Source organism: Anabrus simplex, chromosome 2, assembly GCF_040414725.1.
Source record: "Anabrus simplex isolate iqAnaSimp1 chromosome 2, ASM4041472v1, whole genome shotgun sequence".
Taxonomy (NCBI): Eukaryota; Metazoa; Arthropoda; class Insecta; order Orthoptera; family Tettigoniidae; genus Anabrus; species Anabrus simplex.
Genome location: NC_090266.1, coordinates 67,510,524 through 67,526,163, shown reverse-complemented (window position 1 = coordinate 67,526,163; position 15,640 = coordinate 67,510,524). Strand labels below are relative to the sequence as shown.

Below are 15,640 nucleotides of genomic sequence, written 5' to 3'. Positions count from 1 at the left end.
CTGATAGACACATACTTCTCACAAACTATGCACGGATTGTGTGTACTAGTGATACAGCCGCAGATGTAGTAGGGTGAGTTGAGTTTTTGTTTTTTCATTCAGCTGTTTATTCATGATCTTGATTTTATGTATTGGTGTGGATGAAGTGCGCGAGGCTAGTAAAGGTATATTACGTTTATGTTTCATACATGTATTTAATAACACGAAAATAAGTGCATACTTAAGCGCATATTTCACCACATTTTGCAGCAAAGTTGCATGCTTATATTGGTTATTTGTACAGTATATTAGTCTAGTTTTGTAATGTAAGGTGCGCAGGTTCGTATCCCCATCAAAACAACTCTTGTCGTGTATCATTGGACCTCTTAATTCCGATGTCTACTGATGACCCATACAACAAGGGATTGAGACTTCTCCAAGCAACCTACTCTATAACTACCCGTATTCCGGCTTCATGAGCAATGATCTTAACAATCTGCCCGTTGAAATTTCAAACACATCCCATCCGAAAAGTGTTGTTAATTCTATACTTGACTGATAAGTCTTTGAGACTTCATGGCGACGTTTCGTTTAGTCATTCAACTCAGCTATTCCCTTTCTCTAAATGTTGTATTGTATTCCTCTTCATGCGCGTGTTCCTTGCTTCTCACGCGTCTATCACGCTCTCTGATCCACTGTACCAGCCTAAAAGGGATTCACATTATCTCAGAGTTACGGAGATCGAAGCCCCACTTGGAGGTTCGGGACGATGCGACTTAGTGGAGTCAGGAGTGTATCAAGTACGCTAGTGTACAGCCACAGCGATCCAAATAAAGTTTCCGCCGTTCACAAACCGTTTAAGTATTTTAAACACAGAACACTGTCATGAATAGAAGGTATTAACTTACAAAGGGAGTCTACAGTGTGGTGGAAACCGATTTTGTAGAGCTTTCGCGACGTTAATCTACACGGGCAAGAAATCAATACCTATTTGGACATTCCCTCGAATGGCTTTCATTTTCGAGATTTTAGTGTTTCAGTAAGCTGTCATATAAACGTCAGAGAAGCGTTTTCGTAGCACAGTGGTCAGGGAGCTAGCTTTGTAATGTAAGGTGCGCAGGTTCGTATCCCCATCAAGTTAACTCATGTCGTGTATCATTGGACCTCTTAATTCCTAAACAACTGCTTGAGGGCACGGGACCTTAAAATACAAAACCATGAATATAATTACCTAGCCGACGTATTTACCTTTTATGTTTCGTGTTTTTGGTTGGTTCAATCAATCAATCAATCAATCAATCAATCAATCAATCAATCAATCAATCAATCAATCAATCAATCAATCAATCAATCAATCAATCAATCAATCAATCAATACTGATCTGCATTTAGGGCAGTCGCCCAGGTGGCAGATTCCCTAGCTGTTGTTTCCTAGCCTTTTCTTAAATCATTTCAAAGAAATTGGAAATTTATTGAACATCTCCCTTGGTAAGTTATTCCAATCCTCGGTGGCAGAGATTTTAGAAACGCCCATTAGTTTCTAGGCAGATTCTAGCAGACTCGTCCAAATGTCCGAAGGAGTACCAGAGTAATTTTATCCATCAGCAGATTTCGTCCAGAAATGAAGGTCTGAAAATGCGAAGTACTGACCACACTGCGTTCATTTTTAGTAAAGATCCCAAATATACTTTCTCTAATATTTATATCCATAGTTTACAGTAAGCAATGTACGAGGCCTCTTCCAAAATTAACTGAACTTTGAAAATACCGTGCAAATGTAAAATCTTGCCGGTTTCCGGTAAATGGCGATGTAAATATTTAGCCATTTACCGCGCATTTCTGAAACAATTAGTTATCGCTCAGTAACTGTTAGTTTGCGATTTTTAGAAAGTGTCATGATTGTCCAGATTACGAGCAGCGTATCAGCAGACGTTTCTGTTTCAGACGGGGGAAAACGTATACGGAGACATACAGTGGTGCGGGGAAAAATTGACTGAGATCTAAGAAAGCGCGGCAGGTCCTGTCAAATGAGAAAGTATTGCTAACGCTCTGCTTTGACATCAGATATGTTGTGCATCATGAATTCCTAACTGTGAACATCAGGACGATTGAGACAAAAATGTGAGCAAACTTGTGCAGAAACAATTCCTGGAGATTCCAGGATGGCAATGTACCAGCTAACGCATCGATGTTGATTAATGAACTGTTGACGAACACGAAGACAGCTGTGATTCCTCATCCTCCCTACTCACCTGACTTAACCCCGGCAGGCAAAAATTAATTACATTATTATTAAGTTATTATTATTGTTGTTAACGATCCTTCAGTTGTTAAAGATTTCAAGGGACGTGGGCGTGTCAGACTTTTTCCCTGAAGAAGTCTTTGAAGTGCTAGCAGCCCATGTGGTTGTCGCATTTAAACATTCTCAAATTGTCCTTAAATCGGCTATCATAGGAACAAAAGGACGACGACTAACAGACTGGGATTATGAGGTCGGCCATAAGATGTATACAGAATGGGAAAACACTGCTGTTCCTTAACTTAAGCTTTCGGGATATTACTCTGCCAACGAAGCATTTATACTTTCGTATGCACTAACTTCTACTCGATTATATTGCTGCAGCTAACGGCTGAACTTCGTAGGAAGGTGTTTCATCGTTTGCCGCTAGCAGCTTTGTCCCGCGACGGGTTGAATTTCCCGGTGATCGCCCTGTACATACACCAAGTACCCACTGCTCTCTTTCCTCGGCAACATTGCTTGAAATACTCTTAGACCAGCAATTTATTTATGCCAAATTAGACGCTATTTCAATTAATCGCTGAATTGGCAGGTATATGTTTATTTGCTAGACAGTCAGCACGCTGTTAACTGATCCGCAGAAGTTCATTGAACCGCCCATGCGTGCAGTCAGATCGTCGTCTCTCGCTCTTCACCCTCCTGTATGGTAGAATGCACACTCGCATGCACGAAGTAAGATCAAATATGCAATCTTAATCCATTAAACTGGTCCGCAGCGCCCCTCCCCACAGACAATAAGAGTGAAGTAGTCTTCGTGAGGATAATCAAGGAATGCTGCAACGCTCGTCTGCGTTCGAACAATTGTAGGGACTACAACTACACTCTCTCTCGCTGCTAGTTCTGCACTAATTGCAATGTGTTCTCGTGAGTGTTAGCACGAGAACTACGGCAAGAAGACATGGGGGAGATCGGGAAATCAATATGCCGCCACATTGCGACAGCCTTGCGCAGAAGAGTCTGGACTTGCCTCCACTCCAATTCAGTTTAAATTTCGTGCTTAAGGAAACGGGGGGAGTAAAATGAGATACACCTGTTGACGCCCGTACAGTATGATAAAAAATTTATTTAGTTCTGCTACTGGTTTAACGTCGCACTAAGGTTTTCGTCAACATAAGAATGGGAAAGAGCTAGGATTAGGAAGGTAGCGACCGTGACCTTAACTGAGGTACAGCCGGTGTGAGAAAGCGAAACCACGAAAAAAACACCTTGAGTTGCTGATGGTGGGATTCTAACCCACAACCTCCCGAATACAAGCTCACAGTTGCGTGACTGCTGACTGCGTGACCAACTCACTTGGTTGATAAAGAATTTCAGCCAGACGAAAGAAGATACTGTTCATTTAACACCCGATATTCTGGAACCAAATGTGCTCAGGATCAAAAACAAAGAGCAGTTTGAACATGAAACTGTCATTTAGGATTTACGTTTACTTGTAAATTGTATTTTTGCTGCTTCAACTATTAATTCCTTTACATTTCATTGAAGAAATTATTTTCTTCTTATAATATGGGAGATAGTGCCGTTTCGTTTCTTTCTGATAATATGAAAACTTTTAATTTGTTATATCCTAATGAAAATTGAAAATAGAACTCAAAGACGAACTCTCGTCTTCAACAATTCGAGATCGCAGGGGACAGTCGTGAGGCAGCAAAAGACATCACAATATAAAGAGATCATGAAAAAGTCTTGAACTGTGCATAGTGGGTCTAGTTATTACGAAGTCTAAGGATTGCAAACATTGTCATTAAATTGGTCTCATACCAATGAAACGAGGAAATACACTTTCTGTGCGATACTCTGGGGAGAAGGATGCAAAAGTGTAGGATTGCAAGACGTAGGTTAGCGATTTCAAAAATGTTAGATTCGTCCTGAGGAATAAGCTTTAGCTGACAAAGATGTCTTCAGTAATGACCAGCAGAAAGTACCTATATCTGAGTTCAAGATGAATAAAATAACAAATAATGGCAAGATCACTTCTTCACAAGAGTAAACATCGCAGATTATTGAGTGATCATTATGCGAGGAATGGCATATGAAGCATTGCCAAACGTCCAATAGCAACATAATTCTGGGTTCGGGTACGTCTGGCCAGACTTCCAGAGCATCGTACGGCAGACCTCCACTAGTGTAACCTAAAGAAACCACAGCCATTTCGTCATGTTCAGTGACGAGAGGACATTCTGTCCTCAAACTGGAGATGGCCGTTAAAGTGTCTGGCATTGCCTATTTTATCAAGTATCTGTCAATCATAACATGGAACAACCACTTGGTATCACGAAGGGAACTTCTAATATACTTCTTTTCATTCTTGGTGATTATAGAAAATAGCGTCATCTTCGTCTAGAAATCGCACAACCCATTCTATTGCCATTCCAATGTCATGAAGGTAATGTGCTCTTCAAACAAAATATTGCTGACTATACAGTGCAGAAGCAACTTCGCGTGATTTCAGAATTTCATTGATTTACAAGGGCTAGATATCTAACATGTTTACTGTTTCTAGTGCAGTTTTTCATGCTGATTTCAAATCTGAATCCGTTTTGCTCTAACACGTCAGATTTTGAAGATGTTGACAAAGTTTAATTTTTCATGGAACAGCGTTGATCGTGAATTGTTTTAACTGTTTTTCATTATTTCTCATGCAAAACCGAATAGTTTCATTTACTTCTTTTTTACTGTCAGTGACAGTGGACATTATGGGGTCCAGAAGTTTAATAAATTCATCAGATCTGTTTTGCTACATGTGCGGCTGTGTAACAAACAAATCCAATATGTGCCATGTGGAGCATTTGCACTAATCTTAGCTAAAGCGATATTAATTAGTACTCCACGCAGCAATCAGTGCTCTACTGAAACTTCTGTCTGTGAGTTGTTTTCCTTGGTACAATGTTAAACATATGTAAATGGTTGATGTATGTCTCAAGAACGGTTGGTAATAGAGACAAATGGTTTTAGTTGTCTTAGAACGCGTGTTGGATACCAGGATATCCCCCAACCCAACCCCCACGGCACTTAACGCCATTGAAAGGGCCCTGGCCTGCCCAGCGACCGCTGCTCAGCCTGAAGGCCTGCAGATTACGACGGGTTGCGTGGTCAGCACGAAGCACCTTCTCGGCCGTTATTCTGGGCTTTCGAGACCGGGGCCGCCATCTCACCGTCAGATAGCTCCTCAATTCTAATCACGCAGGCTGACTGGAGCTCGAACCAGCCCTCAGGTCGAGAGAAAACTCCCTGACCTGGCCGGGAATCAAACCCGGTGCCTCCGGGCGAGAAGCAGGCACGCTACCCCTACACTACGGGGCCGGCACCAGGATATCCATCGAAAGTAAATTTCTGTCGATCAGTGTTATTCACCAACACCTGTCGTTAGCGCATTACTTAGATATCACTTATCATGAAGTCCGGCTCCATGGCTAAATGGTTAGCGTGCTGCCTTTGGTCACAGGAGTCCCGGCAGGGTCAGTAATTTTAACCATAACTGGTTAATTTCGCTGGCGCAAGGGGTGGGTGTATGTGTCGTCTTCATCATCATTTCATCCTCATCACGACGCGCTGGTCGCCTACGGGTGTCAAATCAAAAGACCTGCACCTGGCGAGCCGAAACTGTCCTCGGACATTCCCGGCACTAAAAGCCATACGCCATTCTTACCTATCATGAAGCACAATTACGACTGGATTGGTTGATATTTCACAGACTCCCTAGAATCATCGCAAAACCTAGATATAACGAGTCACGTTGTAAAGAAATTCGTCATATAATGAGTGAGTATGACTTAGAGAATTACGGTATTTTACACATAACAGCACTATTATTCTTTTAACTGATGAACGCAATCCAATATATTTACTAGCTATTTAAATTCGCAGTTACATAGGTAAATTGTCATTGATCAGGAAATATGAAATTGCTGAAACTGAGAAGGTAGCGGCAGTGGGCGTGATTAAGGTATAGACCGGTATTTTCTTTCTCTAAACATGGTAAACAACGGATAAATATCTCCAGGACTGCCCGGGATGAGGTTCAAAACATCCATCTCCCAAACGCAAGATTACACTACTGTACGTGACCTGCACAGTGTATCCAAATTGCTCGGCATTATACAATGTAATCTTCTGTACTTGTAATCTTCAACTCCTGTCTAAAGATTATTCACAATATTCTCATTGCGTCTCTATGAGTAACAAAATTATGGAACCCACTTAAGAAACTTATTTGCTGTCGTCTACCTCACTGGTAGACTCCAATTACAGTATGGTTCCAGTGTATGGGACCCACACCAGGATTACTTGATTGGAGAACTGGAATAGATCGAAAGGAAACCAACACGACTTCTTCTGGGTGATTTTCTACAAGTGAGTAGTGTTTACGAAAATGTTGCAAACTTTGGGCCGGGGAAGACTTGGGAGTAAAGAGACAAGATAATCGAGTGTCAGCGGAGAGAAGGCTTGGGATGACATTAGTACAGGAATAAGCTTGAGCGGAGCTTTTGAAAGTAGGAAAGATCATAATGTGAAGATAAAGTTGCAATTCGCGGTAGGAATAATTTACCAAGGGAGACGTTGGATAAATATCCAACTTCTTTGAAATCCTTTAAGAAAAATTAGATAAACAATTGATAGAGAATCTATCAAGGTGGAGTGCAGATCAATGGCGACCGATTTTGATCCATTGTACTGGAAGTGTTAGAGTGATGCATTAGATGTAATGTTCTTAGCTACATAATTTTTCCTTTAGGAAAAGCGTTTCTCTGAAGCAGTGTTCCCTGGTAGTAGAAATTTAAAAATCGTCTCGGTGTTAAATTTAAGTAATAGTAAATACTAAAATAAACGCCAAACAAGTGATCCGGCGGGAAGTGCCCTAAGTTATATCTTCTCAAGTATAGTATATTCAAAGGAAAAGGGAATCCACCAAGACAGCCGTGGTTCAAAACTCGTCCAATGTGAATGGGATTTTAGAACTGTAAAACATTTCCTTCTGGTGTGAATTCCACATAAAACTCGAGGTACATTAGCTATGTTAAAGATATCAAGTAACGTAAAATTATGAACTGGCTTGCTTGTTGTGAACCGGCAACAAACTTCATTTTCACTTCATTTTAATAATTTCACATACTACACCTGAGATACGTCTGCAGATATCGCTCATGTTATAAAGTGAAACAAAAGTGGATAGCAGAGCCTCCTACTGCCAGCCTTTTGAAATAAAATTCTAAGCTTCACATCCATAATAAATTATTATCGTCCTCTCCTTTCCCGTGGTTTAATGCTGTTTTGTTTACCAGGATCGTATGAAAGACATCGCAATCAGCGGTAGCAAAGACTAACCCCTTCTTGTTTACAGACACTTCACGATGCTGGACGTAAAGAGCACACCCCACTCCTGCTATCTTTCGATGAAATGAAGACTCACAACGTTAACTAAGAAACTACGTGTCGTCGCTAGACCACTCAATCCCACTTTATCTTTCAGAGTGATCCAGAAGATTGTTAAGAAGAATTTCGTCAGGAAGTTTGTTTAAAAATCAAAACTATCAATGCTATAGATTAATTTGGGTGGGTGATCAATTTAACCACTTTTTAACGTATCATCTAACCATGCACTTTTTTGTGTCATTCGCTTTATATCTCACACTCTTGTGTCCACCAAATTTTTTCTAGTGTTTTTTTTTTCTATTTGCTTTACGTCGCACCGACACAGGCAGGTCTTACGATGACGATGGAATAGGAAAGGGATAGGAGTGGGAGGGAAGCAGACGTGGCCTTCACTGAGGTACAGTCCCGGCATTTGCCTGGTGTGAAAATGGGAAACCACGGAAAACCATCTTTAGGGGTGCCGACAGTGGGGCTCGAACCCACTATCTCCCGGATGCAAGCTCACAGCTGCGCGCCCCTAACCGCACGGCCAACTCGCCCGGTGCTAGTGTTTTAACGTCACACTAATATGTCGAAGATTTTCGGCGACTAAAGATGGGAAAGGGCTAGGATGGGGAAGGTAGCGGCCGTGGCCTTAATTAGGGTACAACCCCAGCATATGCATGGTGTGAAAATCGGAAACGGGAAATCATCTTCAGGGCTTCCAACGGTGGGATTCGAACCCACCATCTCTCGAATGCAAGCTTATAACTATGCTACCCTAACCACACGGCTAATCCACTCGGTGTCTATACTTTTAATTTCTTGTAAGCTATTTTGAGGAAAACAACGGAAAGCAATCTTGCTCCTCAATTCCCTAGTTTCTTCTTGCTAGTGCCTTAACATCGCACTGACACATCAAAGGTTTTCGACGACGGAAGGTTGGGAAAGGGCTAGAATTGGGAAGTTTGCGGCCGTGACTTTAATTAAGATACAGCCCCAGCATTTCCCTGGTGTGGAAATGGGAAACCACGGAAAACCATCGTCAGAGCTGCCGACGGTGCGATTCGAACCTACCATCTCCCGAATGCAAGCTCAAAGCTGCGCGCCCCTAACCGCAAGGCCAACTCACTCGGTGAAAATTTTCTCTTTGAGCAATGTCAGAAAAGAGGCGCAGAGGTTCTGTGCACTGTGCGTCGGTCCGACTCGGCTCTGTTCGGACCAGCATTTTGTTTCGGGACGACTCGGTTAAGCTCGGCGCAACTCGGCTTGCTTTGGCGGAGCGCTGCAGAGCGAGTGAGGAAGAAGGAGAAAGGCGGAGCGAACGAGACAGGTGTAGGGAAAGAGAGAGACAACGCTATTGCTCAAATTCCAGGAGTGATTGTCTGCACTCTGGTTAACCTAGCTAAGTCGTTTATCGCACCTTGCGCAGTGCGATGTACCGATGAATGCACCCTGAGAGGCCCTGCTTTATACCAATATACTCAGAAGGTATCCCTAAACAATCTCCGAAAATCTGTCGGTGGAGTACGGCTTCACCCTGTATAAATAATTAGGGATAGGATAGGAAATGAAGAGGGCGTAGGTAATCTTGACATTGACAGAATTTGAAACGAGGAACCATGGAAAACCACTTCCAGGATGGCCAGGAGTAGGATTTTAACCTATTTCCCATCTTAGTGATATTACTCGAGGATGATTCCCTCGAATGAGTCATTACCCGAGAACTGAACCCAGATCAATCGGGCAGGAAGCTGCCATGTTAATCACAAGGTGGTGGGCGATGTGAAATCTAATAGAAATATATAAAGTAAGAATTTCTTGCTATTTGTTTTACGCCGCACCGATACAGGCAGGTCATATGGCGACAGGGTTAGGACTAGGAAGGAAGTGACCATGGCCTGAGATAAGACCATCTTCAGGGCTGCCGACAGAGGGGCTTGTACCCAGTATCTCCCGAACGCAAGTTCACAGCAACGTAACTCAAACCGCATAGCCAACTCGCTCGGTTAAGTAAGAATTTATCGAGGTACAGACTGAGATGTGGAATTTCTGTGACAGTCCAATGAAAAAGAGGTGCTCATTTTTCACAAAAAGAGTAATGTGTAGTACAAACCATTTTTGGACACAAAAACCGCTCCTTACTCAACAATGAATAATCCGTTTGGACGGATTTTTCGAGGTTCTACTTTATCGTACGTTGAAGGAAATTCCAAAAGGACGCCGAGATGGGAGAGCGAGCTACAATGTAACCTCTAGTAGCAAATTAATGAAACCAGAAGCTTATTCTTATGAGTGGGACGTGGAAAGACAAATTTCCTTAATTCTGCAATAACGATTTTCTTAAGGAAGCCACATTTTCCAGTGTCGTCTTAGTTAACGCAAATTCAAGGTTTTTCAGTCCGTCAAAAACAATAATTAAATACAAAAAGCACTATAACATTCCTATAAAAATATACGCATTATAATAGTGTGTACTTTTTTACAGGTATGTTACAGTATTATTATTTATTTAATCCGTTTACGGCCCAGGGTTGGTTTTCTCCTCAGACTGTACCGCCTCTTGGGCAGTGTCCTGGAGCATGAGACATTTGGTCGGGCATACAACTGGGGATGATGACAGGCGGCCTCGCCTACTATGCTGAACAGGGGCCTTGTAGGGGATGGAATGGTTAGAAGGGATAGGCAAGGAAGAGGGAAGGAAGCCGCCGAGGCTTAAGTTAGGTTCCATCCCAGCATTTATCTGGAGAAGTGCGAAACCACGGATATCCACTTCGAGAAGGTTGAGGTGGGAATCGAACCCCCACTACTCTGCTGACCTCCCGAGGCTGAGTGGACCCCGTTCCAGTCCTCGTACCACTTTTCAAATTTTGTGGCAAAGCCGGGATTCGAACCTGGGCCTCCGGAGGTGTCGGCTAATTAGACTACGGCACAGAGGCAGATATAATGTTATATGTGTTATAATTAGTGCTTTTTTTTGCTACGGGCTTTACGTCGCACCGACACAGATAGGTCTTATGGCGACGATGGGATAGGAAAGGCCTAGGAGTTGGAAGGAAGCGGCCGTGGCCTTAATTAAGGTACAGCCCCAGCATTTGCCTGGTGTGAAAATGGGAAACCACGGAAAATCATCTTCAGGGCTGCCGACAGTGGGATTCGAACCCACTCTCTCCCGGATGCAAGCTCACAGCCGCGCGCCTCTATGCGCACGGCCAACTCGCCCGGTAATTAGTGTTTTCAACAGACTGGAAAACCTTCAAGTTAGGGCAATAACGAATGTTAAAATTCGTAAGTCAACCAAATAAGCAACCGACAAAATTGCATTCCGCATTTAAAATGAAAAGCAATTACATTTAAATTCACTTACCTGCATCTCCTGGATGAGTTCCTGCTCGTCCAACAAGACCACCTTCACATGGAATGTACGGATTCTCTTGCAAAAACAGCGCATCTTGCGAGTAAGCAGTCACCAGGGTCAACTTGTACTCATGGATTACTTGTCCGTATTCAGTGTCCTGCCGGTTAATACTATGCGGTCCCCAGCCTGTAAACAAAAGATAAATAGAATGTTAAAAATTGTCAACATTGACAACCACACACTTGGTATGAGGTACAACAACATGGTAGGTTTGAACAATACTTAGCGGTAAGACTTAACATCACTATCAATTGTGATGTGCTGCAGTCCCTAAGACCATTTTAATCATTAGTATCTTTGAATAATTTAAGCATGGTATTTCATACTTCGTCAATTTTCCCGTTAATAATAATAATAATAATAATAATAATAATAATAATAATAATAATAATAATAATAATAATAATAATAAAATCAATGAAAGATCACAATAACTGGCTAAAAGAAATCAGTGTAACCTAAATAAAATTCGCATTAATTAAACAACCATTCATGATAGAATAAAATTCAGAACCTTAATTCACGAACACATGTTTTCTGTAAAGCCCACCCGACTAAATACATGATGAACCGAACAACGTAAAAAGGAACACAGCGAGAGGATGAAAAGATACTGGGAAGAGAAGAAAAAATCTCGCTCCTTAGTTGGGCATAACGAATCAATAATAATAATAATAATAATAATAATAATAATAATAATAATAATAATAATAATAATAATAATAATACAGTACCAGCCTCACTACACGCCATTAATAGTAGGATGTAATTCCTTTATGCGGAATATACTGCCGACACTGCTATCTCAATTTAGAAACCACCACAGACCGAACCACATACAGTATATTGGAAGAAAGAGGTATGCTCTAGCAGCGGAGAAGTTTATCTGGTAATGAATGACAGCGTATGTGGGTCTTAAAAAAATTGGTATCTGCGATCGAGTGGCTACATGGTAAGAGTCATGTAGCTGTAAGATTGTATTCGAGAAACGATGGGTTCAAACTCCACCGTCGGCAGATATGAAGATATTCTTCCGTGGTTTCCCATTTCTATACCTGGTAAATGCCAGGGCTGTATCTTAATGAAGGCCACAGCCTAGCGTCGCCGAAAACTTAGCTCTTAGTACGACGTCAGAACAATAATAAACATGAGTTGTGTATTATCCAGACCTGTAAGTTCACCACCAGATCTGTATCCTTACATAAGCAAAGGGATTGCTGATCACGCGTCCTCACAGGTCAGAGTTCACCAGTGGTAGGGTGGTCGTTTCCTTTTCGCTCCTCAAAACATATGTGATCCATCTATCCACGGACTGGCCACGCCTAATATTAGTTAACTTCGGAGATTTTTGTGGGATCCATTTGTAGCATGTTATTGGAGGGGGTCCGGTTCAGCAATTGAGACGTGCTGACGAAGGCAGGAATACAATAATAAAATAATGGTACAATGTACCGGAGTACAATGCTGCCATCAATGGCTCGAAAAGGTAGACACACTAAACTAGTAGAATGTGCAGAAATAGTTCGGAACGTAATGTGAAAGAGCAGTTCTGAAAGTAACGGGTCTGTTGGAACAGATAGACATTGCACTATGTGACTTGTTCAATAGAGCAGCGGTATAAAGCATATGTTCCAAGATAGAAGTTATTACTTCAAAAATACAGAGTGCCAACACGCACTTCTAGGGCTGACACGACGACAATAGGCATTTTTTTCCGTTAGAATAAGACCTTACGAATTGGCATGCACAGTGGAATATCAAATTTTGATATATATATATCTATATAGTACCAAAGATATTGGAGGATTCCGAGATTGTATGAAATGTCAAGCAAGTATAAAAATAAAGTTAAGGGAAACAACACTTTCAAGTGTACAGTAACATTTACTTCAATATATTGACTATATACATTTTCTGACCAGCAGAACATAAACAAATGCTTACAATAGTAGACAAATTTCAAACTAGCCAATAGTGATATAGGTACAGAGTCTAACATTTATTGTTTTTTTCTAGAATGAAGAAACGTTTAGACAAGATTGATGTATGATCACGATTCACTTGCCAATTTAAGATGAAGAACTTGGCCTGACCAATGCATCTCCATACATATCTGATGGGAAAGTCACATGCACTAGTATTTATTTGACAAAAAATAAAGTATATCATATTAATTAAACAAGAAAACTGGCAAACTATTTAGCACTTACAATAATAGCAGCTTAATTTAGAGAGAATGGGAAGACGAATGACTGTCGAAATACAATAGAATGAGGTAATAATTGTACCTCTGAATAAAACCGATTATTTAGGGAGCTAACAAAATACCGAAAGATCAATCAGGACGAATTAATCGATACAAGGTAAGCATTTAAACTCTGGTACAATAAAATGTACCCAAGGGATCTAGGATATCTAAATAGACACCAAATTTTACAAAGAAGGAAATAAGGTGGGAACGATGGGACATAAGAAAAATAAGTCCCAAATACACGAACATTTCTATGATAAATTGATATTAACAAGCATTTGGTTCCGCTCAAGACAGAATTAGCACTGTTCAGAACTCTGTAGTACTAGCACATACAAAACAGAACAGTGCCCTCCCACTGTCGATAACTCCCCCAACTCCCGTCCATAAAGCCGAAGAATAGAACGATGAAGAACGTATGTTACATGTTATTTTTCTCTGAATCTCTCACCTGAGGAACTGGTTGAAGTTCGTGGACCAGAGAGCCATTTCTGTTCGGCGAAATGTGATATTCTCGGACATCCACCTTAAATGGCACTCACAGTTCGAACTGCCAGACAAAGATGGTGGTATGTATTTACCTAGGTATATAATAAACGGTTCCTCCGAGAAGGCTCGAGAGACAGAAGATGGAAACTGATGTTATGGGGGCAGAATGGCCAGAATGTTGTCGGCAGGTGTAGATAGAATGTGGTACTGGGGATATGAGAGATAGGTCCACAAATATTAAATCACACCCCTGGAAAAAGACAGCCACAAGTCAGAAACAATCAATTTTCAGCAGAAGCTCTCAAAGGTTTGAATCAATGGAAAAAATAGTAAATAATATTTTAGGATTATGATACTTGTATACTATGGTACTCTGACATTCAGCATTAAAATGGTAAAATTCGTTATGAATATATTATGATAGAAGTTCATAAAGTCATACACAGAAAATTCAACTTACGGCAATTTCCCATTAAGTGGTCGTGGGAATACCAACACTTACGGCCATAGTGTTAATCAATAATGTAATCGAATTTGTATTTTAACGAACTTTGCACAACTCTATACCATACAACTGTACACGGAATAATGCTTACAAATACCGTTCACTCGATTAGTCACAACTGCAGTGCTAATATTATTTTTAATAACATCGATTCTAATTGATTTATTTGAAAATAAAGAACCGACTAACAGATGTAGTAAGCCTTACAGTAGAGAGACCTTTGAATTCTTATTCCTTGGCTAAGTCACAATTTATTCGGGTAGATACTTAATATAGGTCTGACCCAGTTTTGTAGCCGCCGGATACCCTTCCTGAAGCTAACCCTACGTGTATTCACTGTTGAGCGTTTCTGGGATGACTGTTAGTGTGGTGTATATTATGCATTAGGACGAACACAAACACTCAATCTCAGAACTAGAAAATTGACCACATTCAGTTAAAATTCTCGGACCGGCCAGGGTTCGAATCTGGGAACCTCTGTACCAAAGACCAGGACGCTCACCATTCGGTCAAGCAGCTGGACAATAAAGAAACCTTCGAATGTTCAACATATTTATCTAGAGATAGTTATGACACAAAAAACTACCATAACTGATATGTAGCAGTCTTCTAATACTTGAGTTCCAACTTTCCTGTGAGCAGAAAACTGTAGTTCGTGCGCTACGTTTACCTCAGAGCTTGGAATAGAAACAATCAGACTGTTCTTGGAATGTCGAGGAATCCGAGGAAGATTTTCACTGCCAACGTCGAAATTTCAACCTCTACTCTCCGAACTTTGAGCTTTTCAATCCAGCTGGGAGCGAACTTAATCGCTCGGATAGAATAGTGTGTGTCTAAATTCTGTCTGCAAAGTTCCAACCATTACACTGTTGTTCGAATGCCAAAAGGAGAAATTCGAGTCTATCTAGGAAAGACATATTTTGAAATTTATTCAAATGTACTTCATCATCATATTCTATGGCCGCAGCCATAGATGTCTATCTTGATCCAATCTTTTCAACTCGGCGTACGTCTTGCAGTTCATTCTCTGAAGCAGGTTCTCGAAATAAGAGAGTCTCGGTCGTTCTCTTCCTCTTTTCCCTGCAATTCTTCATTCAATGATGTTACAAAGGAACTCTTTATGCCGCAGAATGTGACCAATGAATTTTTATTTTCCTTCTTTTTCAATTTCAGTTACCAGACACCGTTTCTCTCCTGTCTCTGTAAGGACTTCGGTATCACTCTTCATTTCAGTCCAACTTATTGTCTGCATTCTCCTCCAGATCCACATTTCAATTGCCTCTAGTCTTTTCTTTTCTTTTCCTGCTCTCCTAATGTCCAGCTTTCGCAACCGTACAAAAGCGCACT

General features: G+C 41.1%; 1 protein-coding gene across 11 annotated transcripts in view; it reads right to left on the bottom strand.

Annotated features, from left to right (window-relative positions):
- Nucleotides 1-15,640, bottom strand: part of LOC136863859 (band 4.1-like protein 4) — a 1,130,227-nt gene that overhangs the window by 690,056 nt on the left and 424,531 nt on the right. For all 11 annotated transcript variants that reach the window (XR_010859221.2, XM_067140208.2, XM_067140209.2 and 8 more), the window contains exon 2: nt 10,998-11,174. Coding sequence is in view for 10 of the 11 variants with exons in the window: in XM_067140208.2 (XP_066996309.2) it covers nt 10,998-11,081 (84 nt within the window). In the remaining variant the exon portion in view is untranslated. The remainder of the gene's footprint in view (nt 1-10,997; nt 11,175-15,640) is intronic.